Source organism: Pseudorca crassidens, chromosome 3 (genome assembly GCF_039906515.1).
Source record: "Pseudorca crassidens isolate mPseCra1 chromosome 3, mPseCra1.hap1, whole genome shotgun sequence".
Classification (NCBI taxonomy): Eukaryota; Metazoa; Chordata; class Mammalia; order Artiodactyla; family Delphinidae; genus Pseudorca; species Pseudorca crassidens.
Genome location: NC_090298.1, coordinates 123,131,533 through 123,157,497, shown reverse-complemented (window position 1 = coordinate 123,157,497; position 25,965 = coordinate 123,131,533). Strand labels below are relative to the sequence as shown.

At 41.0% G+C, this 25,965-nt stretch overlaps 1 protein-coding gene across 6 annotated transcripts in view; it reads left to right on the top strand.

The window, feature by feature from the left end:
• The window catches only part of PPP2R2B (protein phosphatase 2 regulatory subunit Bbeta), a 456,159-nt gene that overhangs the window by 334,962 nt on the left and 95,232 nt on the right, over positions 1-25,965 (top strand). For all 6 annotated transcript variants that reach the window (XM_067732169.1, XM_067732167.1, XM_067732168.1 and 3 more), the window contains 3 exons: positions 12,489-12,586; positions 15,563-15,728; positions 22,132-22,244. In XM_067732169.1, the coding sequence (XP_067588270.1) occupies positions 12,489-12,586; positions 15,563-15,728; positions 22,132-22,244 (377 nt within the window). The remainder of the gene's footprint in view (positions 1-12,488; positions 12,587-15,562; positions 15,729-22,131; positions 22,245-25,965) is intronic.

Here is a 25,965-nt window from a genome sequence, read left to right as displayed (position 1 = left end):
AAAAGAGAATTACAAAAAGTAATTCCCACTTTTGGGGAATTAAAAAATGAATTTTTTAGAAGTCTAAAAAGTCACTGAGGAGACCTTCAAGATGGCGGAAGAGTAAAACGTGGAGATCACCTTTCTCCCCACAAATGCATCAGAAATACATCTACATGTGGAACAACTCCTACAGAACACCTACTGAACGCTGGCAGAAGACCTCAGACTTCCCAAAAGGCAAGAAACTCCCCACATACCTGGGTAGGGCAAAAGAAAAAAAGAAAAAACAGAGATGAAAGAATAGGGACAGGACCTGCACCAGTGGGAGGGAGCTGTGAAGGAGGAAAAGTTTCCATACACTAGGAAGCCCCTTCACTGGTAGAGACGGGGCGTGGCAGGGGGGGAAGCTTTGGAGCCACGGAGGAGAGCGCAGCAACAGGGGTGCAGAGGGCAAAGCGGAGAGATTCCCGCACAGAGGATCAGTGCCGACCAGCACTCAGCAGCCCGAGAGGCTTGTCTGCTCACCCGCCGGGGCGGGCGGGGGCTGGGAGCTGAGGCTTGGGCTTCAGAGTTCAGATCCCAGGGAGAGGACTGGGGTTGGCTGCGTCAACACCGCCTGAAGGTGCTAGTGTGCCACAGCTAGACGGGAGGGAGTCCGGGAAAAAGTCTGGGCCTGCCGAAGAGGCAAGAGACCGTTGTTTCGGAGTGCGAGAGGAGAGGGGATTAAGAGCGCTGCTTAAACGAGCTCCAGAGACGGGCGCGACCCGCGGCCAACAGCACGGACCCCAGAGACGGGCACGAGACGCTAAGGCTGCTGCTGCCGCCACCAAGAAGCCTGTGTGCGAGCACAGGTCACTGTCCACACCTCCCCTCCCGGGAGCCTGTGCAGCCCGCCACTGTCAGGGTCCCCTGATCCAGGGACAACTTCCCTGGGAGAACGCACGGCGCGCCTCAGGCTGGTGCAATGTCACGCTGGCCTCTGCTGCTGCAAGCTCGCCTCGCACTCCGAGCCCCTCCCTCCCCCCGGCCTGAGTGAGCCAGAGCCCCCTAATCAGTTGCTCCTCTAACCCCGTCCTGTCTGAGCGAAGAACAGACACCCTCAGGCAACCTACACGCAGAGGCGGGGCCAAATCCAAACCTGAGCCCCAGGAGCTGTGCCAACAAAGAAGAGAAAGGGAAATATCTCCCAGCAGCCTCAGGAGCAGCGGATTAAATCTCCACAGTAAACATGATGTGCCCTGCATCTGTGGAATACCTGAGTAGACAATGAATCATCCCAAAATAGAGGTGGCAGACTAGGGGAACAACAATATATATATACTTTTTCCTTTTTCTCTTTTTGTGAGTGTGTATGTGTATGCTTTTCTTTGTGTGATTTTGTGTCTATAGCTTTGCTTTTACTGTCTGTCCTAGGGTTCTGTCTGTCCGGGTTTTTGTTGTTGTTGTTTTTTGTTTCTTTTTAGTATGGTTTTTAATGATTGTTTTCATTGGTGGATTTTTTTTTTTTTTTGGTTTGGTTGCTCTCTTCTTTCTATTTTTTTCTTTTTTTATTATTTTTTAATTTTAAATAATTATCTTTTATTTTTTATCTTAATAACTATTTTATTTTATTCTTTCTTTCATTCTTTTTTTCTCCTTTTTCTTCTGAGTCGTGTGGCTAACAGGGTCTTGGTGCTCCGGCTGGGTGTCAGGCCTGTGCCTCTCAGGTGGGAGAGCCGAGTTCAGAACATTGGTCCACCAGAGTCCTCCTGGCTCCACATAATATCAAATGGTTAAAGCTCTCCGAGAGATCTCCATCTCAACACTAAGACCCAGCTCCACTCACAACCAGCAAACTACAGTGCTGGACACTCCAGCAAGACAGGAACACGACCCCACCCATCAGCAGACAGGCTACCTAAAATCATAATAAGGTCACAGACACCCCAAAACACACAACTGGACTCGGTTCTGCTGACCAGAAAGACAAGATCCAGCTTCATCCACCAGAACACAGGCACCAGTCCCCTCCACCAGGAAGCCTAAACAACCCACTGAACCAACCTTAGTCACTGGGGACAGACACCAAAATCAATGGGAACCATGAACCTGCAGCCTGCAAAAAGGAGACCTCAAACACAGTGAGTTAAGCAAAATGAGAAGACAGAGAAACACACAGCAGATGAAGGAGCAAGGTAAAAACCCAGCAGACCAAACAGATGAAGGGGAAATAGGCAATCTACCTGAAAGAGAATTCAGAGTAATGATAGTAAAGATGATCCAAAATCGTGGAAATAGAAGAGAGAAAATACAAGGAGCGTTTAACACGGACCTAGAAGAATCAAGGAGCAAACAAACAATGATGAACAACACAATAAATGAAATTAAAAATTCTCTAGAAGGGATCAATAGCAGAATAACTAAGGCAGAAAAACGGATAAGTGACCTGGAAGATAAAATAGTGGAAGTAACTACTGCAGAGCAGAACATAGAAAAAAGAATGAAAAGAATTGAGGACAGCCTCAGAGACCTCTGGGACAACATTAAACACAAAAACATTTGCATTATAGGGGTACCAGAGGAAGAAGAGAAAAAGAAAGGGACTGAGAAAATATTTGAAGAGATTATAGTTGAAAACTTCCCTAATATGGGAAAGGAAATAGTTAATCAAGTCCAGGAAGCACAGAGTCCCATACAGGATAAATCCAAGGAAAAATGCGCCAAGACACATATTAATCAAACTAGCAAAAATTAAACACAAAGAAAAAAAATATTTAAAGCAGCAAGGGAAAAACAACAAATAACATACAAGGGAATCCCCATAAGGTTAACAGCTGATCTTTCAGTGGAAACTCTGCAAGCCAGAAGGGAGTGGCAGGGTATATTTAAAGTGATGAAACAGGAATACCCACAACCAAGATTACTCTACCCAGCAAGTATCTCATTCAGATTCATCGGAGAAATTAAAACCTTTACAGACAAGCAAAAGTTAAGAGAATTCAGCACCACCAAAACAGCTTTACAACAAATGCTAAAGGAAATTCTCTAGGCAGGAAACACAAGAGAAGGAAAGGACCTACAATAACAAACCCAAAACAATTAAGAAAATGGTAATAGGAACATACATAGCGATAATTACATTAAATGTAAATGGATTAAATGCTCCAACCAAAAGACATAGGCTGGCTGAATGGATCCAAAAACAAGACCCATATATATGCTGTCTACAAGAGACCCACTTCAGACCTAGGGACACATACAGACTGAAAGTGAGGGGATGGAAAAAGATACTGCATGCAAATGGAAAGCAAAAGAAAACTGGAGTAGCAATTCTCATATCAGACAAAAATAGACTTTAAAACAAAGACTATTACAAGAGACAAAGAAGGACGCTACATAATGATCAACGGATCAATCCAAGAAGAAGATATAACAATTGTAAACTTTTATGCACCCAACATAGGAGCACCTCAATACATAAGGCAAATGCTAAAAACCATAAAAGGGGAAATTGACAGTAACACAATCGTAGTAGGGGACTTTAACACCCCACTTTCAGCGATGGACAGATCATCCAAAATGAAACTAAATAAGGAAACACAAGCTTTAAATGATACATTAAACAAGATGGACTTAATTGCTATTTACAGGACATTCCATCCAAAAACAACAGAATACACTTTCCTCTCAAGTGCTCATGGAACATTATCCAGGATAGATCATATCTTGGGTTACACATCAGGCCTTCATATATTTAAGAAAATTGAAATCATATCAAGTATCTTTCCCAACTACAATGCTATGAGACTAGATATCAATTACAGAATATAATCTGTAAAAAATACAAACACATGGAGGCTAAACAATACACTACTTAATAACCAAGAGATCACTGAAGAAATCAAAGAGGAAATCAGAAAATACCTGGAAACAAATGACAATGAAAACATGACGACCCAAAACCTATGGGATGCAGCAAAAGCAGTTCTAAGAGGGAAGTTTATAGAAATACAATCCTACCTCAAGAAACAAGAAACATCTTAAATAAACAACCTCACCTTACACCTAAAGCAATTAGAGAAAGAAGAACAAAAAAAACCCCAAAGGTAGCAGAAGGAAAGAAAGCATCAAGGTCAGATCAGAAATAAATGAAAAAGAAATGAAGGAAACGATAGCAAAGATCAATAAAAAAGCTGATTCTTTGAGAAGATAAAAAAATTGATAAACCGTTAGCCAGACTCATCAAGAAAAAAGGGAGAAGACTCAAATCAGTAGAATTAGAAATGAAAAAGTAGAAGTAACAACTGACACTGCAGAAATACAAAGGATCATGAGACATTATTACAAGCAGCTATATGCCAATATAATGGACAAATAGAAGAAATGGACAAATTTTTAGAGACTGAACCAGGAAGAAATAGAAACTATAAACAGACCAATCACGAGCACTGAAATTGAGACTGTGATTAAAAACCTTCCAACAAACAAAAGCCCAGGACCAGATGGCTTCACAGGTGAATTCTATCAGACATTTAGAGAAGAGCTTAACACCTATCATTGTCAAACTCTTCCAAAAGCTAGCAGAGGGAGGAACACTCCCAAACTCATTCTATGACACCACCATCACACTGGTCCCAAAACCAGACAAAGATGTCACAAAGAAAGAAAACTAGAGGCCAATATCACTGATGAACATTGATGCAAAAATCCACAACAAATTACTAGCAAACAGAATCCAACAGCACATTAAAAGGATCATACACCATGATCGTGGGGTTTATCCCAGGAATGCAAAGATTCTTTAATATACTCAAATCAATCGATGTGATGCACCATTTTAACAGATTGAAGGAGAAAAACTGTATGATCATCTCAATAGATGAGGAAAAAGCTTTCAACAAAATTCAACACCCATTTATGATAAAAACCCTCCAGAACATAGGCATAGAGGGAACTTTCCTCAACGTAATAAAGGCCATATATGACAAACTCATAGCCAACATCGTTCTCGATGGTGAAAACCTGAAACTGTTTCCACTAAGATCTGGAACATGACAAGGTAGCCCACTCTCACTACTGTTATTCAACATAGTTTTGGAAGTTTTAGCCACAGCAATCAGAGAAGAAAAAGAAATAAAAGGAATCCAAATCGGAAAAGAAGAAGTAAAGCTGTCCCTGTTTGCAGATGACATGATGTTATACACAGAGAATCCTAAAGACTTTACCAGAAAACTACTAGAGCTAATGAATGAATTTGGTAAAGTAGCAAGATACTTTAATTAATGCACAGAAATCTCTTGCATTCCTATACACTAATGATGGAAAATCTGAAAGAGAAATTAAGGAAACACTACCATTTACCATTTCAACAAAAAGAATAAAATACCTAGGAATAAACCTACCTAAGGAGACAAAAGACCTGTATGCAGAAAACTTTAAGACACTGATGAAAGAAATGAAAGATGATACAAACAGATGGAGAGATGTACCATGTTCTTGGATTGGAAGAATCAACATTGTGAAAATGACTCTAGTACCCAAAGCAATCTGCAGATTCAATGCAATCCCTATCAAGCTACCACTGGCATTTTTCACAGAACTAGAACAAAAAATTTCACAATTTGTATGGAAACACAAAGACCCCGAATAGCCAAAGCAATCTTGAGAAAGAAAAGTGCAGCTGGAGGAATCAGGCTCCCAGACTTCAGACTATACTGCAAAGCTACAGTAATCAAGACAGTATGGTACTGGCACAAAAACAGAAATATAGATTAATGGAACAGGATAGAAAGCCCAGAGATAAACCCAGGCACATATGGTCACCTTATTTTTGATAAAGGAGGGAAGAATATACAATGGAGAAAAGACAGCCTCTTCAGTAAGTGGTGCTGGGAAAACTGGACAGCTACATATAAAATAATGAAATTAGAACACTCGCTAACACCATACACAAAAAGAAACTCAAAATGGATTAAAGACCTAAATGTAAGGCCAGACACTATAAAACTCTTAGAGGAAAACATAGGCAGAACACTCTATGACATAAATCACAGCAAGATCCTTTTGACCCACCTCCTAGAGAAATGGAAATAAAAACAAAAATTAACAAATGACACCTAATGAAACTTAAAAGCTTTTGCACAGCAAGGGAAACCATAAACAAGACTAAAAGACCACCCTCAAAATGAGAGAAAATACTTGCAAATGAAACAACTGACAAAGGATTAATCTCCAAAATTTACAAGCAGCTAATGAAGCTCAATATCCAAAAAACAAACAACCCAATCCAAAAATGGGCAGAAGACCTAAATAGACATTTCTCCAAAGAAGATATACAGACGGCCAACAAACACATGAAAGGATGCTCAACATCACTAATCACTAGAGAAATACAAATCAAAACTACAATGAGATGTCACCTCACACCAGTCAGAATGGCCATCATCAAAACAACTGCAAACAATAAATGCTGGAGAGGGTGTGGAGAAAAGGGAACCCTCTTGCACTGTTGGTGGGAATGTAAATTGATACAGCCACTATGGAGAACAGTATGGAGGTTCCATATAAAACTAAAAATAGAACTACCATATGACCCAGCAATCCCACTACTGGGCATAGACCCTGAAAAAACCATAATTCAAAAAGAGTCATGTACCACAATGTTCATTGCAGCTCCATTTACAATAGCCAGGACATGGAAGCAACCTAAGTGTCCATCAACAGATGAATGGATCAAGAAGATGTGGCACATATATTCAATGGAATATTACTCAGCCATAAAGAGAAACAAAATTGTTATTTATAGTGATGTGGATGGACCTAGAATCTGTCATATAGAGTGAATTTAGTCAGAAAGAGATAAACAAATACCGTATGATAACACATATATATGAAATAAGAAAAAAAGTAAAATAAATTTGTTCTGAAGAGCCTAGGGGCAGGACTGGAATAAACATGCAGACATAGAGAATGGAGTTGAGGACATGGGGAGGGGGAAGGTTAAGATGGGACAAAGTGAGAGAGTGGCATGGACTTATATATACTACCAAATGTAAAATAGATAGCTAGTGGGAAGCAGCTGCATAGCACAGGGAGATCAGCTCGGTGCTTTGTGACCACCTAGAGGGGTGGGATAGGGAGGGTGGGAGAGAGATGCAAGAGGGAGGAGATATGGGGATATATGTATATGTATAGCTGATTCACTTTCTTATAAAGCAGAAACTAACATACCATCGTAAAGCAATTATACTCCAAAAAAGATGTTAAAAAAAATTAAATAAAATTAAAAAAATAAAAAGTCACTGAGGTAAATGTTAAAATCTTGTATTCAGTTTGAAAGTCAATTAAAATTGCTTAAAAGTTAAAAATTGTTCAAGTATTTGTAGTCAAGGTAAAAAAATTAGAAAATGCTGAGAAATTAGAAGACTATAAAAAATTTAATTTAGTCCTCCATGTCCTACCCCAAAACAATATCATCCTGTGCTCTCCCTGACGGACTTTTTCCTATGATTATTTGTGTGTGTATTTATAGGAGTTAATTATTATCTTTGGGGGATATTTCAGTTTATATTCTAATCATCATCTTGGTATTAATGGAAGTTTTAGTAAGTATATATTACTCTACCAGTTTAAAAAATATATATTAAAATGTAAATACTTTAACAAAATTGAGGTCATCTGACACATACTATTTTATTACCTGATTCTTTTTTTAAATTTTATAATATATTAATATCTTTTCAACATGACCATTTTGGCACAATCCCAGTAGCAGTACTTGGGTATATCTTGTCTGGCCAAAACCAGACTTCCTTTTCCCCCCTATTTTGGTGGAAAATATACTCCAGTGTACTATTTCAGTCATCCAAACATACCAGGGAAAACCTTATCCGAGAAAATGGATGCCAACTTTGGACTGTGAAGCAGAATGCAATGAGTCCACAGTGTTATGTAGATGGAAGGAGTAGTTTTAATTCCCTCCAGGGAGCCTAAGAATCCCGTTTGTTTAATGATCCGCAAAGTCAAGGCCAATCTAGCCGGAAACTCCGATACAGCAGTGACAAAGGCTCCACATGTCACCTCCCCCCACTGCAGGAGCCACTGCCAATTAATCACAGCACTTTGACCTGGAAGTGGCCTCCCGAATTCTTCTCAACACAAACTTTCTGGCAGCTACCATCATTTCACCATTGTTACCTGCTAGGAAACCTACTTTCCATTCTTGCTGATATCCTTATCCTAGCTGAAGAAACAGCAGATTCTGCTAGAACTGACCTCCTCATCAGGAAGAAGGCCAAATATTGCAGAACTAGTCAGCTGATAAAGTACATATATGACTTTATAGTATTATCTCCCAGATGTTTCCAAGATGAAAGATACAACATTTAATGGGCTCTGAAGGCTAAACTGCATTACCGTCTCATTTCAATCCCTGTGATCGATGCTGAGAGGCCAATGCTAGTGACCTGGTCGGTGAGATCTTGTCCCATCAGAAGGTTTGGCTTTAGGTCCTAAGTCTACACTAAGCCATTGTTTTATCAAAAATCACCCAATACTAGTACTCAGCCCAGTGCTCTGGCATTGCATAGACTCCAGCCTAGCATGGTATACTGGGGGGGGGGGGGGGGCGGGGATTAGGGCATGAACAAGGGGGTCCTTCCTTTTCTCTAGCCTCACAATCACATGCATATAATTGCCAAGTCAATTTCTATTATTCAGTTAAATGGAAACTTTATGTATGAACTTACTAGTCTGGAACCTTTGAAGGATGCTGAGATTGATTTTTAAAATGAAAAACTTGATCTTATCAGTGCCTTTTGAACTAGAAATGGGGTTACCAGGCCACCGTCTTGTGGAAATTAAATCAGCACAAATAGATGTGGAGCAGGGCAAACGTCATACCTCCCAGGATTTCCTTAAAAAGTCATGTTAACTACATTTGACCTCCATAACTGTTTTTGGCTTCTGCTTTTTGTTTTTAGTCAAAAACATGCACTTCATTCACCTCTTTATAGAACAGAGAGAAAATGCTCAAGTTTATAGCTTTTTGCATCATAGCATGATTCAGCTGGGCGTTTAAGAAAATGAGTTGTCATACACACTTATCATTTAAAGGCAAATGTCCTCTAATTGAACTTGATGAACTGAACCTTAATTGAACTTGATGAATTGATTTCTGCTGACCATGATTTCAGGTGACGTTATCGTGTCTAAGTTTGCTAGTTTATTATTATCGCCATAACCTCTTTCTATACCCAACAAAAGTCATGTTGTTTTGAGCATTGTATGTTTTCTAATTTAAACTGCTCTACCAAGAGCATGTTGCAAGCCCAGGAGTATTGTATCAGAAGTTTCTGTATCTTGAAACTGGAATGTGGGGTGATTCATGAATTTTGCATCAATTATTAAACAGTCATAGATGAAGCTATGCAGAGATGGATAGGGCAGTAAAATACTCTGGTTACACCTACTGGCTTAGCCACGATGAATGAGTCAGGAAACATAAAAGTTCAAAACAGGTATTAACTTGAGCTGCAATGTGTATGTTCTGAAGGGAAGCACACAGTAGCCATATGTAAGCAACCCAATATACAGACCACCTGCCTGGCAGGGTTAAAATAAAGGCAAGGACTTGGCAACAGACTAAGGAATTTCAGAATCCTGCCATACCAGTCAACCTTTCTCTGACAGGGTTCTCGAGGGAGACATAGCACAAACAGTGATAACGCTTGGAAAACGAAGGAGGTATTTTTATAGCTGGGACCATGCCTGTTATCCCATAGTGCAAAGTTCTAATAATACCGCCTTGGATCATGTGGCTTGGACTTGAGCTTGAATCCTACCTTGATTTGACCTGTGTGCATCTTAAAGAGAGAGTGAAGACATTTTCAGAGTCCAGGCAAAAAGATAGTATGAATGTCATCCCTGGGAGACTGAATTTTGTTTCCCTTGGAATGGCATTTTCTTGGAAACTGAGCCAGAGGCTGACCTTGGAAAGAGCTATGTACCTCTTCCTTCCAATACTCAATGTCACCAAAAGGGAAGAGCCATCTCTTTGTTGTCAGTGCACTAGCCCTGGAACCCCCCTAGAGCTCCAGCATCTGTGTTCACACAGCTGCTGAGAGGAAGGGCTTCAGCTGCCCTTCAGTAGAATCTTAGCCCTAAAGACATGAGTATGGCACTGTTAACCCCCAGGCCTGGTCTCCTCACCACCCTCTCATCGCTCCTTACTTCTCTTTCTCGACTCATGTTTTAGTACCTGACAGAAGCCTGGAAGTGACAAGAAATAGCCATGTCTGCTTTAGGTTCTCCCCCCAAAGCCAGGAAGCTTCGTGAATAACCCCATGGCTAGCCACTCACTGAAAAGGCAGAAGCAGGGACTAATGTTAGAAGTGTATCCTAGCACTCGAGTGCTTTTCAACCAGGGCGTTCTGAGGCGTCTGCAAATATTAAACAGCCTTCTTGTCTCCTCTGTACACGAGAGTGCTTTGCTAAGACACGCAAACTCTAAAAAAGGAAAGTGGCCGATAATCACTCCGGGTGGCTGGCTTCCCAGCTTTGCTGGGCTTGCCTGCTCCTTCCTATTTGAGCCCTTGTTCTAGAAATGGGCCTTCTAAACTTCCTTCAGGAACTGAGTAGCCACGCAGCTTCTTTTGTGTTTCCTTCGGGTAGTATTCATTTGTGGGGCCTTCTTGAGCGAATGGATGGGATGTCCAGTTGAGATTGTCAATTAAGGAATGGGGTGGCATTTTCTGAAGGCAGACGCTAGAGACCAGAGATCGGAAGCTGGTGACCCACAAACCATTTTCAGCTGATAGACAAGATTATATTTTTCTTAATGTCATGGCACTGAACAAAATAATTGGTTGCCAATAGGTAAAACTGAAGCGATTTTACATAAAACTCTGGATTTCCAGCTTCCTTTTTTAAAAAAAAATCAGAATATCTGGCAACACAGGTAATATTTCATAGTCACAGTTGGCGTAAACTGAGTAGCCAGCTTGTCTTTTAAGAGGAAACGCAAGCTTGCTACTTCACTCCACGTCCCCTCGTGCGTGGCCCTGTAGGATTTGAATCTGCTACCACTGGGGTTAGTTACCTAAGATGCCAAAACAGAAATCATGAATTATTCTTTTAAACGTGCCTGGCTTGCAGGTGCCTATGGTTTATGCCTTATTCTTTTTCCTTCTGCGCAAAGAATGACCATTTGAAGCTCTTTCATGGATGGAAAAGGACAGTTAGAAGCAAAGTGGAGAATTTTACACTACTTACCTGAATTGATCAGGCATACAAAGAAAATCCTGAAATGATGATATTAAAGTAAGATTTGAGATTTGAATTATTCAGGGGTAATTGCCTTAGTTTTCCACCTCACTGTTTCCCCTTTGCTTTCCTTACATGGACATAATCTTCAGAATGTACTTCTGTCAAAGGCCACAGTCATAATTCCCCTGCTTCCTTCTTTTTTTTTTTTTTTTTAAACTCATTTGCACTCTCTGTAGCAATTGTCGGAGCCCTGCAGGGGAATAATTGCAGAGGAATTAACCTCTGACATTTTTCTAAAAATAGCCCTAATAAATCCAATCATAGGTAATTTACCTGTCGTGTTCCTCGGGGGGTAACTTACCAGCATTGAAGAAAGACTTGGTAGGCTGGCATTCCTTCAGCAATTATCTGTGAGCGGACTTCCTGATGCCTGTGTATTTTCTCTGTTTAGAAATAGTACAAGAGGGAGGGGATATAGATATACATATAGCTGATTCATGCCATTATACAGCAGAAATTAACACAACATTGTAAAGCAATTATCCTCCAATAAAAAAAATACACTTAAAAAATAAGAAATACAGAGTACAAATTTCTCTCTTCCCTCTGACCTCGTGACCCTGTTTTCTCAGCACCATTCTCCTGGGGTTGCAGTAAGGCCCTGCTCTTCCAGAAGGGTGTGTTCGGCTCACCAGAAAAGGGGGAGCATTTGTGGGGTCCCTCTTTGAATTTCCAGCTCCTGGAGATTTCCCGAGGATTCCTCTGTGATCCGCCCCTTTGTTTTCGGTGTCTGAGCTTCAAGCATCTCACCCCTTCTTCCTCAGTCTTCAGCCCTCGTTTGGATTCCACAACTGAAACTCATTTGGGGAAGTTTCTGGGTGTAGAAGAAAGGGGAATGCAGAAGGACACGGGTGGGAAAAAAGCCTGTGGTTGGTAGAAATTATCAAAGAAAATTGCCATTTCCCTGCGCCCGTAAAGAAATTCATTTTCTCTTGACCAAAACAAAAGGGTCTGAATGTGCTTTTTCCTTTTGTTCTCTCCAGTTGTTCCTAGAGACCACAGTGCAGGGTGGGCATCTGGGAAATTTACTTTCCCAAGTGCCACTTCTAGTGGCACTTAAAATACAGAACACAGAATCCTTGTAAATTCCACTGCAGAGACAAAGCCCTAAGCCCTTAAATGCACAGAAAAGTATGTCTATTATCTATCGTTTCAAAGTAAGTGTGCAGTTACTTAAATTGCCTTTGTCTTCTTTTTTTCAGCTGACATTATCTCTACGGTAGAATTCAACCACACGGGAGAATTACTAGCGACAGGGGACAAGGGGGGTCGGGTTGTAATATTTCAACGAGAGCAGGAGGTAAGTGGCAGTGAATGCAAAATAGCCATTTTCTTCTTTTAAAGAAGGCCTCCCACCGTTCCTTAATCCTCATGTGTTGCCCTTAACCTTGCTGCTTGGCTTGCAAACTAAAACTGCCAAAAAGTCATTAACATCAGTAGTTACACACTCAGGCTCACAAAAGCACCGGAAAATAGAGCCTTTTCTGGGCAAGGTCTCATCTTTCCAAACCTGGGTATTGCACATTCAAAACGACCTCACTTCTCATCTGACCTGCAAAATTCCACGGGTGCTTGTTGAGTGTAACGCCTCCTTTTTCAGTGGGGTTTATCCTCCTCCAGCTGTTGAAATTCAGGGACTCCTAACAGAATACCTAGGATAAAAAATATAACCCTTCCCCAACAGATATGAAAAGGATAACTTGGGTCAGAAGAGAATACATACAATTTACAGGCACACTTCAGAGAGATCGTGGGCTCAGTTCCAGGCCACCGCAATAAAGGGAATATCACAATAAAGCAAGTCACACCAATTTTTTGATTTCCCAGTGCATATAAAAGTTATATTTACACTATACTTTGGTCTGTTAAGTATGCAGTAGCATTATGTCTAAAAAAACAACGTACATACCTTAATTAAAAATACTTTATTGCTAACCATAAAAAAAAAAAAGAAGAAAATGGTAGCTCCCCCTACCAAAGGGAGTGAAATCCCAGAAAATGCCCTCTGAGCAATGCATGTAGCCCACACTTTACTATAGGTGACACGAAGTTCCCTGCAGCTGAATGCTCTATGCATTCTGAGCAGCAGTTCTAACTCCCAGTGAATCTCGAAAAGCCCATTTCTTCCTGAGACTTGGGTTCCACTAGGAATTGTTTCTCTTTTTCATATAAATTGAGTTTTTTGGTGTCTGCTTCTGTTCTGTCAGAATGAAATTATGGCCCAATTTGATTTCCTTGGCCTCCGCCGGCGTGGTCCTGAAGCTTCCAGCAGGCCAGTCTGTGTTCAAATAACTCGCCCATCTGCTACTGCCTGCCTCGGAGATTCACCCGGCACAGCGTAGCAGGAGGGCCCAGTGCAGGAGGGAGGTTTCACAAGAGACTTCCCTAGCAATTTAAAGCCTGCTTTGTGCCTCAAAGTCATTTGTGTTCCACCTCCCCTCAAAAAAGGAAAGCCTCATTTAGAGGTGATATATTTGGTAATTGCACATTATTTGCAATTAATTTCTATAAGGGCATCGTAATCCCTCGGGTTTCTGTATGAATTCAAGTGTTCAGCGTTAAATCAGGCACCCAGCCTATTCCATTGGCCCTGGAAACACGAAAATGTTGTTGGCAAGTAGGAACTAATAGCTCTTCGTGACCTGGAATTCTTCCTGCTTTTCCGGAGCTGCCTAGTGCTAATTGGTCTGGCACATCCTACACACACTTGACAGTCTGATTTGGATGGTAGCAAATCAACACTCGTAAAAATTTATTTTTCAGGTGGACTAGCTCTCTCTGCAGTAAACAGGGTAGGAGCGAGGATGTCAGCCTTTAAAGTCCTTTTAAAATTGATTTTCAAACCTTCTTCTTCAATTTTAAAAAAAAATCCAATTAGGTTCATAGTGATGATAAAGAGAAACCAGAGGAACTGTTTAGCATAAATTACCCAAGGCAGAGTGTTGCCAGTAATATTCCGCTCCATGTTTCCCATTAGGTATTTATAGCTTTCACCTATTTTAATTTACTGAAATATTTGGGGAACCTGATTCATTAGTAGAAAGAAGGGGGACACATTTTCCAAAGGAGGGTGGTATTGTTCAATAAGGAATAAATGTTGAGGATAATAGCCTGCAGTTAAATGTTGGGCTTTGCGGTGAGACTTGGGGTTGAATGAACACTGAGCTTGAGAAACACAGCCATGTGACAACATCTAGGTCAGGCCTCCTTTTGATTCCCGTGTGTGGCTCCTGTGCGTGAATCCTCAAGACGTGCTGTCCTGGAAAATCTGTTCAAGGAACCTCAGTGCCCTCACAGGCACATTTAACATCTGGGTATCAGTACCATCACCCATCAGTAAATTGAGACTTGGGTTTGAATGTTCAGTATCTACCCAGAGATAAATTTTTTTTTAATTGAGCCTTTTATTAAGAGTCAAGCATTTGTGACAAATGCCTAGCAAGACCTGGATTTGAATTTTTGAACACAGTTTTCCGAAGCCTGAATCTTGAGGCCCTTGCTCACTAGGTCCTAAAATGCAAACCTATCCTCCTCCTTTTCCCTTCTTCCCTTTCTCTCTTTCACACCATCTTTTCCTCCTATCCACCTTTCTTCTTTGTCTCCTCCCTTTCTGCACACCCTTCCTTTATGTTTTGTTCTCTCACCATTTATTTAGTTCCTGCTGTGTGCACTTTGCATAATCAGCGCTGGGGGAAAGCCAGTGTAAAGTCTCATGGTTCTCCTAATGATTCACATGTCATCTCTGCACTCACGTCTGTTTTGTTATTCATGTTGGAAAAAGGAGAGGGAGAGATCCACTGCTTATAAGCTGTGTGACCTTTGAGAAGTCATTTTAATTTCTGTGAGCCTCTTTTGTTCATTTCCCTGCTCTGTGCACCTCTCAGAGATTCTGTGAAGATCTGATGAGATTTTAAAAGGCCGGTGAAAGGTGCAGATGCTACAGCTTTGTGTTTTTGTTAAAAGATTGATACAAGTCTGTATGGACATCAGCATGGGATGACTCACTCCTAAGGGTGTCCAAGACATGCAGCAGTTTATGTATATACTTTATAAGTAAAAAGTTGTAAATATTGAAGGGGCCAGTATTTACCACAGCCTGAGGGCCCTGAGCTAAAGAGGAACCCATGGCCGTCGTAGTCCTGCCCTCAGCCCATTTGGACACGGCCTGCCCGTCTCACCCCTCATGACTCTACTCAGAAAAAGGAAGGAACTGGTGAATTTGCAGTTGGCTTATGTGATTTAATCTTTCATGTGACTTTTTTTTCCCTTCCTACAGAGTAAAAATCAGGTTCATCGTAGGGGTGAATACAATGTTTACAGCACATTCCAGAGCCATGAACCCGAGTTCGATTACCTGAAGAGTTTAGAAATAGAAGAAAAAATCAATAAAATAAGATGGCTCCCTCAGCAGAATGCAGCCTACTTCCTTCTGTCTACTAATGGTATGTGGAGGTGACTTGTCTTGTTTGGTAGTTTCAGAGATACGGTCAGCAAACCATGTATTTCAATCTCTTTTAGCCTCCATTTTCCTTTTTACCTTGCAGGCTGTTGAAAAACTTAGAAACCATATCTGCAAGAGGCCTAACAGAATGGCTGGCAGAGAATAGGCCCTCAGTAAATAGTACTTATTCTTTTTTAAAAATAACAAATTTATGGTCGAATTATGTGAGACTTGTTATCTGTAGTTTTTGACTAATGCAGATTATTTCCAGGTGTTTTGGGAATGTGACTTCCTGTCTAAAGATTTACTGAATGTTATTCTGGGAACACATTTCGGGAAACTAAACATGCCGTCCCTGTGTGTTTGGCGTACTCAGTAGAAGTTATTAATCCCTGAATATATTTGAGGGTTTGGAAAGCAGATGTCCTTGTCTGACACAATCAAGCTCTCTAGTAGAAACATAGGTCAAGAAGAGAGGGGACCCCATCAAAACACTGATCAAGTAATGGTTTCTTCTCTTTCTCCCTTCTCCCTTCATACTCTTCTTATATCATTTGTTGGTTTAGGGAGAGTCGATATAAATAGGTCAGAGAGAGAGAATGTTCGGGGCTGAACACGGAAGCCGATTCTGTATTAATCTGGAAACCTTTACACAGTGGAATTACCAACCCTAAAACTTCTTAATACCCTTGCTGTGAAAGAGGCCATCTACACTCAAAACAATTCAGAATCAAATCATATACGAAAGGGTGCTAATTGAATAGCATAACAATTAGAGGATTAGTATATACAAATTAAACACCATCTCCCAAGCAAATAAGCTGGGGAGTGATTCATCGTCCTGTGTGTGTGTGTCTTTGAGGAGTACACATTTAAATATAAATCAAGAAACAAGAGGTTTGCTTTCTGCCTATCTCCAACATTTATTAAGAAAGGGTAATGCTCTTATGTCAAGTTAAAAAAAATGCAGACTGTGTATATACTACGATCAAACATATATTAACATTTTTAAAGACTGAAAGGAAACACACTGAAAGGTTTATCATGATTAATTTTGACTGTGCCTTATGGGTGACTTGTCAATTTATTCCTTAAATTTCCCCCCTGTTTTTCATAAGATTAAAATAAAACTCATTGTGAAAACTTAGAAAATAAAAACTTATTGTTTTTATTTTCTAAGTTTTCACAATGAGTTTTATTTTAATCTTATGAAAAACAGGAGGGGAAAGTTTTTAATGCATATGAACCAAAAAAATCCCTCAAATGAAAAAACCAGTGTATAAATCTATAAAGTTACAGTTCTGAAATAGCCAGTTTAGGGTTATTCAAGCATAGCTTATCTCAACATGACCAGATCTCCACTCATCTGTTTCTCCAGATTCCAAGTAATTTAATTTTTTCTCATTTATTGTTTTGTTTACATTTTTTGATCTTGATTTCCCAAAAGTCAAGCCACATGATTTGTTTCAGTCTCTTCCCTTTTAGTTTTGTTTAAGTTTCCCTCAAAGGCTCAGCAGATTCAACACAACTTAGAATGGAAGAAACTTCTGATGATTTTGACTTAATTACTTTAGGCAGAGAAAAAGCATCTGATTATCTTCTATAGCTAGCTTACTTTATATTATGAAACGTAGCCTATTGATTATTACAATAAACTTCAAAGACATAAAAGACATATTAACTACTTTGTGGGGGGGATGGGAAAGAAATCAGTGAAATACAATGAAGATTAATTATATAGCATAATGTTCTGTTAATTGAGTTTTTAAATAGTTTTTTGATTAACAAGGATATTATCTTCCCATTTGGGATGCTATTTCATATGCCAACAGCATCTCAAAATGATTCTTAGAAGAAAAATTCCCATGCTCATATGTGATTTTCTTTTTTATACTAATATTGGGGTTGAGAATCCCCCTTAAGCCAAATAGGTTAACATGCAAAAATTAATGGAAGACAATTGGAATTACTGTACCAAAGAGAAAATGAAGATAGATGATAAGATTGTGTTTAAAAGCTGCCACAAGTAATGATAAACTACTCAGAGAGCCAGCCAGAAGAAAGAAAAAGCCATTACTCATAGTAACAGCCACATGTTCCTCAGACTTTTTTATCCAGAAAGCTTCAAGCTACTGAATCAAGAAAAATTGTGTGATAATAAAGTCAAGAATAACTCCAGGCACCCCAACCATGGGGAATTGAATTGAATTCACCATCAATTATCTTTTTTTAAAAAAAAATTGTGCTTATCTCATTATAGCTGGGTACAGTTTTTATCTTCTGCTAGAATACATTCCCAGCTTTAGAAATTTTAATGCAAAATAAAACCAACCTTCAGTTGTAAAGATAGACCTTAAAATTATTTGCCAGATGAAGGCACATTGCTTTACCTAGAATGTCTACTTCTATCTTAATTCCTATGATGAGAGGAAAAGGTATACTTAATTTGTTTTTCATGCTATGAGAGTAATAAGTGTTCATTGTAAAAAAATTAGAAAATGCAGAGAAACAAAGGAAAGTGTTCCTATCCAGAGAGAACCACTATTAATGTCTTTTAAAAAGAAAAGCAGGGCTTCCCTGGTGGCGCAGTGGTTGAGAGTCCGCCTGCCGATGCAGGGGATGTGGGTTCGTGCCCCCGTCTGAGAAGATCCCACATGCCGCAGAGCGGCTGGGCCTGTGAGCCATGGTCGCTGAGCCTGCACGTCCGGAGCCTGTGCTCCGCGACGGGAGAGGCCACAACAGTGAGAGGCCCGTGAACCCAAAAAAAAAAAAAAGAGAAAAGCAAAGAGGCATGGATAAATCTGTTTGTTTCTTAACAAAAATATGACATATTCTATAACTGTTTTGCAACCAGATTTTTTTATATAATAATATAACACATAATAACAGGAATACCTTCCTAATTATGAAATATTTCTCCTAAAATACCATAACATTTTCAATGACTGCATGGTATTCCCTTGTATGTTTTTTTCTATAGTTTATTAATAAATCTCCCATTACTAGACCTTTAATTATTAACTAATTCTCTCTTTAATTATTAACTAATTCTTTTATGTATTTTAAATACATAAAATACAAATACATTATGTATTTGTAGAAATAGATGTTGGTATAGATAGGTAAATAGGAAGAAAGCGTATTATAAACTATGTATAGCATGATACATCTATTAAAAGCTATTTAAAAAGTTATATAATTCCACACACAAATATAATACAAGGATATACATAAATTTTTCATAGTAGTTGTCTTTGTCTACTGGAATTGAAGGAGTTTTTAATTTTTTTGTGTTCATTTTCATTTTCTACAATTTTATGTACCAGTTGTGTAATAAAAAGAAGAAAATAAAATGAGAAATGTAAAATCTATATATGAGATATTGTTATAGGTTTGTACCCCTCTTCAAAAAAAGGCATAGAAAAAAATACTACAAGGAACTATGTAAAATGTTAACAATGGTTGTCCCAGACTGCAGGGATTTTAGGGATTTTTATTCTTTATGTTTTACCTCCAATTTCTCTCTTTCTCTGTATAGCAATTTATCATTCCTAAGATGAAAAACATAAAAGAAGAATTGCCTTGCAGTTGGGATGGGCTACATTCCAAAGCCCAGCAATAGAAAATAATCAGTATTAAAATTCACTGATTTGGGTTCTTCTAAGCCACAGTAGCTAATCTACTCTGATCTCTGATTAGTAGTTAATCAAATGACTGAATACATATGGCCCATGTTTCATCTTCTCAACCTAAAAAGCAGGTCATTATGCAGCCTATATTCAGAGAGGGTAGGACCAGAAGAGTATAGATAGAAAATTCTAAATTCAACCCAACATCTGGGAAAGACTTCTTCGCCTTCTGTCCCAGTACAAGCCGGGCTGAATGCACAAATCTTACACTTAGTAGACTTTACAGGTGTGCCAGCAGACATGACCAGTCCAAGTGATGCCCACATATTAGGAAACAGGGGCCCTTCTCTGTTAGAGCAGCCAAATTGTTGCAGGAAGCCCACTTCATAATGTGCATTTCAGACCGCTGAGGACAAGGCATTTGCCAAGGAGAGATGGAGGAGGGAGATGAGGGGCAGAGGAGCAAGGGAATCCTAATATAGGCAGGATACAGGGGTGGCTTTCCTCCCCTGACAGCCTTACAGACAGGAAGTAAGATGTGCTGACATCATCATGGGATGAAGCTCACGCTGTCAGAGCAACATCTTATTATTGCAGAACAGTTGCCCAGTTTGCTAATTCTAACAACAGCTGCTATTTGTGAACCATTATTAGAAGTGCAACACTGGGCTAAACACTACATGCATTCTTTCATTTAATCCTCAAAGAGCCCCATGAGGACGACACTGTTTTCCCCAATTTACATATAAAGAAACTGAGGTGTAGAGAAGTTAACTATCTCTATTTGTAAGATTGGAGTATTGAGGACATACTTATACTAAAAAATTACTCATATTTCTGAAATTCAAACTTAATTGGCCACTCTGTACCTTTTCTTCTGCTTTATCTGCTACTCCCCTTTGTCTGTCACCCAAAGACTAGTTAGGCGCCTACTGCACGTGAATCCCAACCCTCGGCCACGTGGTGGCTGGCGTTGGAGTCGGGATGGGACCCAAGGTTGTCTGCTTCCAAAGCCACCCTGTGTAGGCACAGAGCAAGACGCAGAGGAGCCGTCGAGTGTCTGCCATCCAGAAGAGAAGTTAGCACAAATAATGAACGCAGGATCTGATAAGAAAGGCCTACAAAGGCCTGCAACCACAGACATGATCTGTTTGGCCCAAACATGTTTCCTTAAAAAATGGATTAACCTATACACACTACTATATATAAAATAGATAACCAACAAGGACCTACTGTATAGCACAGGGAACTCTACTCAATATTTTGTAATAATCTATAAGGGAAGAGAATCTGAAAAAAGTATACATAGATATATATATCTGTGTGTATATATATATATATGTGTGTGTGTGTGTGTGTGTGTGTGTGTGTATATATGTATGTACATACATAACCCTGAGTTATGTATGTACATAACCCTGATTCATAACCTGAATCACTATGCTGTACACATGAAACTAACACAACATTGTAAATCAACTCTACTTCAATTTTTAAAAGATGGAATCAAAAGACTGCAGGTGGGGCATGCCATCTCCAGCTCCCCCGATGCCCCGCCCCCTTTCACTCATTCCCCGGGCACTGCCTACCTCTTGTAGGCATTGGAGTCCTCACCCCTGTTGTATTGCTGTAGAGAATGACAGGGGTCACCAAGTGGTGTAGAGTCCTGGGACAGTACAGAACTGAGAAAGGTCATTTCCAGCTGGGGACTCAGAAAAGAGACTGCAAGGGGAAAGCATTTGGATGAATCTCCTTCTCATTTTACTTCCCCGAGTACCGCTAACAAGATGCACTGTGTAAATGAGATGCATTCATTCATCCAACTCCTATTTCTTGAACATCCACTATGCCCCAGGCACTGTTGTAGGTGCTGGAGATACAGTGAGGAACAAGACAGACCGAATCCCTGCCTCCAATGATATTTAAATTACTGTGAGGGAGACGAGATAATTAAATTGCCAGAGAGTGAAACGTACTCTGAATAAAAATAAAGCAGGAAGAGGGGATACAGAACGGTGAGGAAAACATCTTTCTGTAGGTTGGTTAGGAAAGACCCCCTCTGAGGTTGGGACATAAACAGAGGAGAGCAAAGTGAAGGAACAAATCTTGTGAAAAAGAGGGTAAAGGGCTTTCCTGGCAGGAGGAGCAGCTAGTGCAAAAGCCCTGAGGCTGGAGTGGGATTAACCTATACAAGGAGCTGTAAGGAAACCGGGTGGCAGGAGCACAGGAAGTGGCAGGGAGTGGGGTAGACAGTGAGATCATAAAGTGTGAGGACGTAGAGGTGCAGGTCACGGAGGGCCTTTCAGGTCATGCTAGGGACAGTGTTTAGTGAGGTGGGATGCTGAAATGAGGATAATAATTGGACCTACATCTCAGGGTTATTGTGAATATTAAGTAAATTCTCCATGGAAAGCGCTAACATGGTTACATCGTTAATTCTACGTATGTTGCGACTACTCTTATTCAGTGTTCAGGATATATTATTGAATGATCCAGTTTAAATGTAAGCTATAGATTTAACAGCCCATTGTCAGGGAAACCGTTTGTCTCAGCACAATAAATGTTTTCACTTTGAAACATGAGCTCTGCCTTCAGAGGCCTTGAGATTTATGCACTGAAGCCCTTGACATGAGCCAGTTTCCCTAGCAGTCCCTTCCATCGTGACCATCACCTCTCCCTGCAACCGCCCCCAACTGGGTCCCGCAAAAAAAAAAAAGACTCCTTTACCAGTTTCCTCTCACCGTCATTTTGATTTCCTCTGGTTGCCCTCCGCAGATAAAACTGTGAAGCTGTGGAAAGTCAGCGAGCGTGATAAGAGGCCGGAAGGCTACAACCTGAAAGATGAGGAGGGCCGGCTGCGGGATCCTGCCACCATCACCACCTTGCGGGTGAGCCCAATGGCTGGTTTTCCACCTTCTTTCAGTTTCCTTGGCAACCAAGGTCAGGGGAAGTGGAGGGGAAGTTTGGCTGCGTGCTGACTGCTGCTATAGGTTGCCCCTCTCAGGTGTGAGGGAGGGAGGTCAAGCAGAGGCCCCGCCTACGTGAGTTTCTGGTGGTAGGTGAAGGAACAGGACAGGCACCAACCTCTGATGGCGATAAATCCACGTTTCCTTTTGCCCCTGAGGACTTACCTGCAGGGTCACTGCCATGCATTACTATGTTCTTAGCCTCTGTCTGTTTGCATCATCTAACATGTCTTGAGCACCTTCAAGGTACAGGCATGGAACTCCCCAGATAGGAAGTTGGAGTCTTGTGATTCGGAACATGAACTTCTGAATCAAACAGGCCTGGGTTCAAATTCTGCCACTTACCAGACTATCACATAGTCACTCCCTTTTTTGAACTTCTGTCGTGCAAGTTATTTTTAGTTTCTCCATCTGCAAAACAGTGAACCTAGTACCTTACTGTGTGTGGGTTTCTGAGGCTAAAATGCAGTGAGGATGAAAAGCCCTTATTCCATGGCTGGTACGCAAGAAGTGATCTCTACTATTAGTCTTGGTAGCTTCCTTCCTGCTGTCCAGAAAAGCACAGTCTGGTAAGGAAAGAGGATGGGTAGGACTAGTATGCAAATGTTTATGACAGTAACTAGAGTAAGATAAATGCAATGAGAGTCAGAGAGTTTGCAGTTTGATCGAAGGAGGGAGAAATTATATTTGGTTCTGGGAGATTGGGATATGTCTGTTAGGGAAATGGTGTTAGAAATGGATTTCTAAAAGCGGACTTTTAAAGGAAGGCTCTCTAGATAGAGATGAAAATGATCTGGGACTGGGTGATGAGTTTAGTTTTGGAGTGTTCATTGTGAACGGTAAAGCCAGGCACATGTTGGGACCAGCCCTGGCCCCTAGCCGCTTCCAGAACTGGGTAAAATATGTGCTTTCAGATGCCAGCAGCTCTACTGCAAACCAAAAACTGCGAAGAGACACTAAAGTATCAATACCTGTGGGGAAAGAGGTTGTCGTCCTATGTTTAGAGGCAAATGTGGGAATTGAATGATCATCGTGTGCCTGATCAGCTGGCTTGTTGGTTTGTTCATTCATTCATTCATTTGTTCATCTGTTGATTCAGCAGATGCTTTTTGAGCACAGACTCTTTGCGGCCCATAATGCTAGGCTGTCGTGTGTGTACCCAGTAGTAGTGGGTACCTGGTCTTCTACTGAGCTTCTTCTGGGCCAACGAGCATTGGCTGCTCTGTTTCCTCTCGTCCGCCTATGCCTTCAACCTGGAGAACAACCGTACAAGTTTACCTTATCAGACTGGGTCGATGCTCTAAATGCTCAGAGGTTTTGAGACTGGAGGAAAGAACAGTGAAGAGTATGAACATTGAGTCACTCTGTCCTGGGTTAGAATTCTGGCTCCATTCCTTTCTGGATGGTGGCCTTGGACACATTACTTAAAGTCCTTGTGCCTCCCGTGTCACGTCTGCACAACAGGGATGAGGGATGGTCGCTACTTCCTGGGATTGTTGTGAAGATTCAGTACAGTATTGTGTGTGATAGAGAGCTTAGCCTGTGTAGTGTCTCACTCAGAGAAAGCACTCAGTGATATTAGTTCCTGCTGATGGTTTCTAGTCTTACTCTCATCATCATCATTTTCATGACTGTTATTCCCCCCTAGTGATAGTAGGCCTATGTGTTTGAGAAAATTCCCATTTTTCTCTTCATACACTTTTTATACTCTTGTATTCACTCCTCAAGCTATTCACTGATGTCTACCAAGTGGCAAGCACAGTACTGGTGATACAAAAGGAACAAGATAGTCTTTCACCCCTCCGGACTTTGCAATCGTATGGAGAAAACAGATGGCTTAGGCACCACTGGGAAGTTTATAACGTGAACTTCTGCCCAGATGTTACCTTGCTCTTGTTCGCTATGTGGATGGAATTTCTCAGGTGCCATCTCTAGTCCCCACTATGAATTCCAGTTGTCCATGCATCCAGTGGGATTTTGTATACTTGTATTTAGCCCCCGGGAGGATGTCATTCCCATGATGAAGAAGAGAGAAGGACTCTATGTAAGCTCCATTAGAACAGAGGTTGTCCCCAAAGTGACACAGTGATGTTATGAAGTGGACTTGTACATGTCAAACATGGAAGGAGGCCCTGAGGAGTGGCTGGGACTTAGAAAACCCCAGTTCTGGTTCTTGCGTCCTTATTAACCATCTGTGACCCGGGGCCAGTGAATCTCATTTCTTCTCTCTGTGCTTAGTTTCTAAGCAACTGAGCAGAGGACTGGACAAAGTCAGTGGTTCTGCAACCATGGGTGCCAGTTACAAATGCAGATTCCCAGGATGCAGCCTCAGTGATTCTCTTCAGCAAGTTGCGTGGTCCAGAGGGATCTGCATTTTTATCCTGAGCCCCTGGTGGTTGAGACAAAGGGATCTGTTATCCCTGGACTCTTATCATCTCTAAGGCTCCTCCACGCTCTGGTTTTTATGAGCCTCTGTTACTTTTCAGTCATTTCAAGTTATTGTACCAGCTCATGAGACACATTTGCTATCATATTGTAAAACTCGTATCTGATTTCATCTCGTCTACCTTCCTAGGCTTTCAAGTATCCTCATTTCAGTGTAAACATCCACACTCCAGTGTTCTTTCAGTGCAAACACTGAAAAGGCCAGCCTGCTTTCTCTTTGATCCCAGTGGTAGAAGAACCAGGCAACCCTGAAAACCAGTTTCAGAACAATGACTCCAAACAGAGAATGAGCTGATGTGATATTAATCAGACCATAATTTACTAACATGCTCTGCTCTTGACATTTGCATCGCCAGCAATTGTGGCTTTTTTTTCCCTTCCCTGTACTAGGTACTTCCCTGTACTAGTACCTAGGTTTCCTTCCCTGTACTAGTACCTAGTTTCCTTCCCTGTACTAGGTACTTCCCTGTACTAGTACCTAGGTACTAGGTACAGGTACTTCCCTGTACCTCTCGTACACTTCATAGTTTCCAGTTCTACGTGGATCTTGGAAGTGAGAATGTTTAATAATACCCAACAGCTAATTAATCCTCACTGAGTAATGAACTTGTTCTGTTTCAGTGCTGGGAGGTTCAGCTTTTCAAAGTACGAATGTGGTTGTCGTTTTTCCTTTTTTCATGCAAGATAGCCTTTCAAATCCAATCACTCATTACCCAGAGAGACTTTGAGAAGCACTTCTATGGACACTACATCTCCTGCTTAATATTATAACATTCAAAGCAATAATCGTGATGATAGTTTAATAATAACACCTTATAAGCTGTAAAATACCTTTTTGTGTGTGTGTGTGGTACACGGGCCTCTCACTGTTGTGGCCTCTCCCATTGCGGAGCACAGGCTCCAGACGCGCAGGCTCAGCGGCCATGGCTCACGGGCCCAGCCGCTCCGCGGCATGTGGGATCTTCCCGGACCGGGGCACGAACCCACATCCCCTGCATCGGCAGGCGGGCTCTCAACCACTGCGCCACCAGGGAAGCCCTGTAAAATACCATTTTTATCACAAAGTGTTTACTTACTTAATTCCCTGATTCATCTTCAGACCAGCCAAGTAGGAAGGCAGGTGAAGATGCTGGGATCTAGTATTTACTGTGCATTTACTATCTGCCATGCACCATGCTGCACACTGTATCTGCATTGG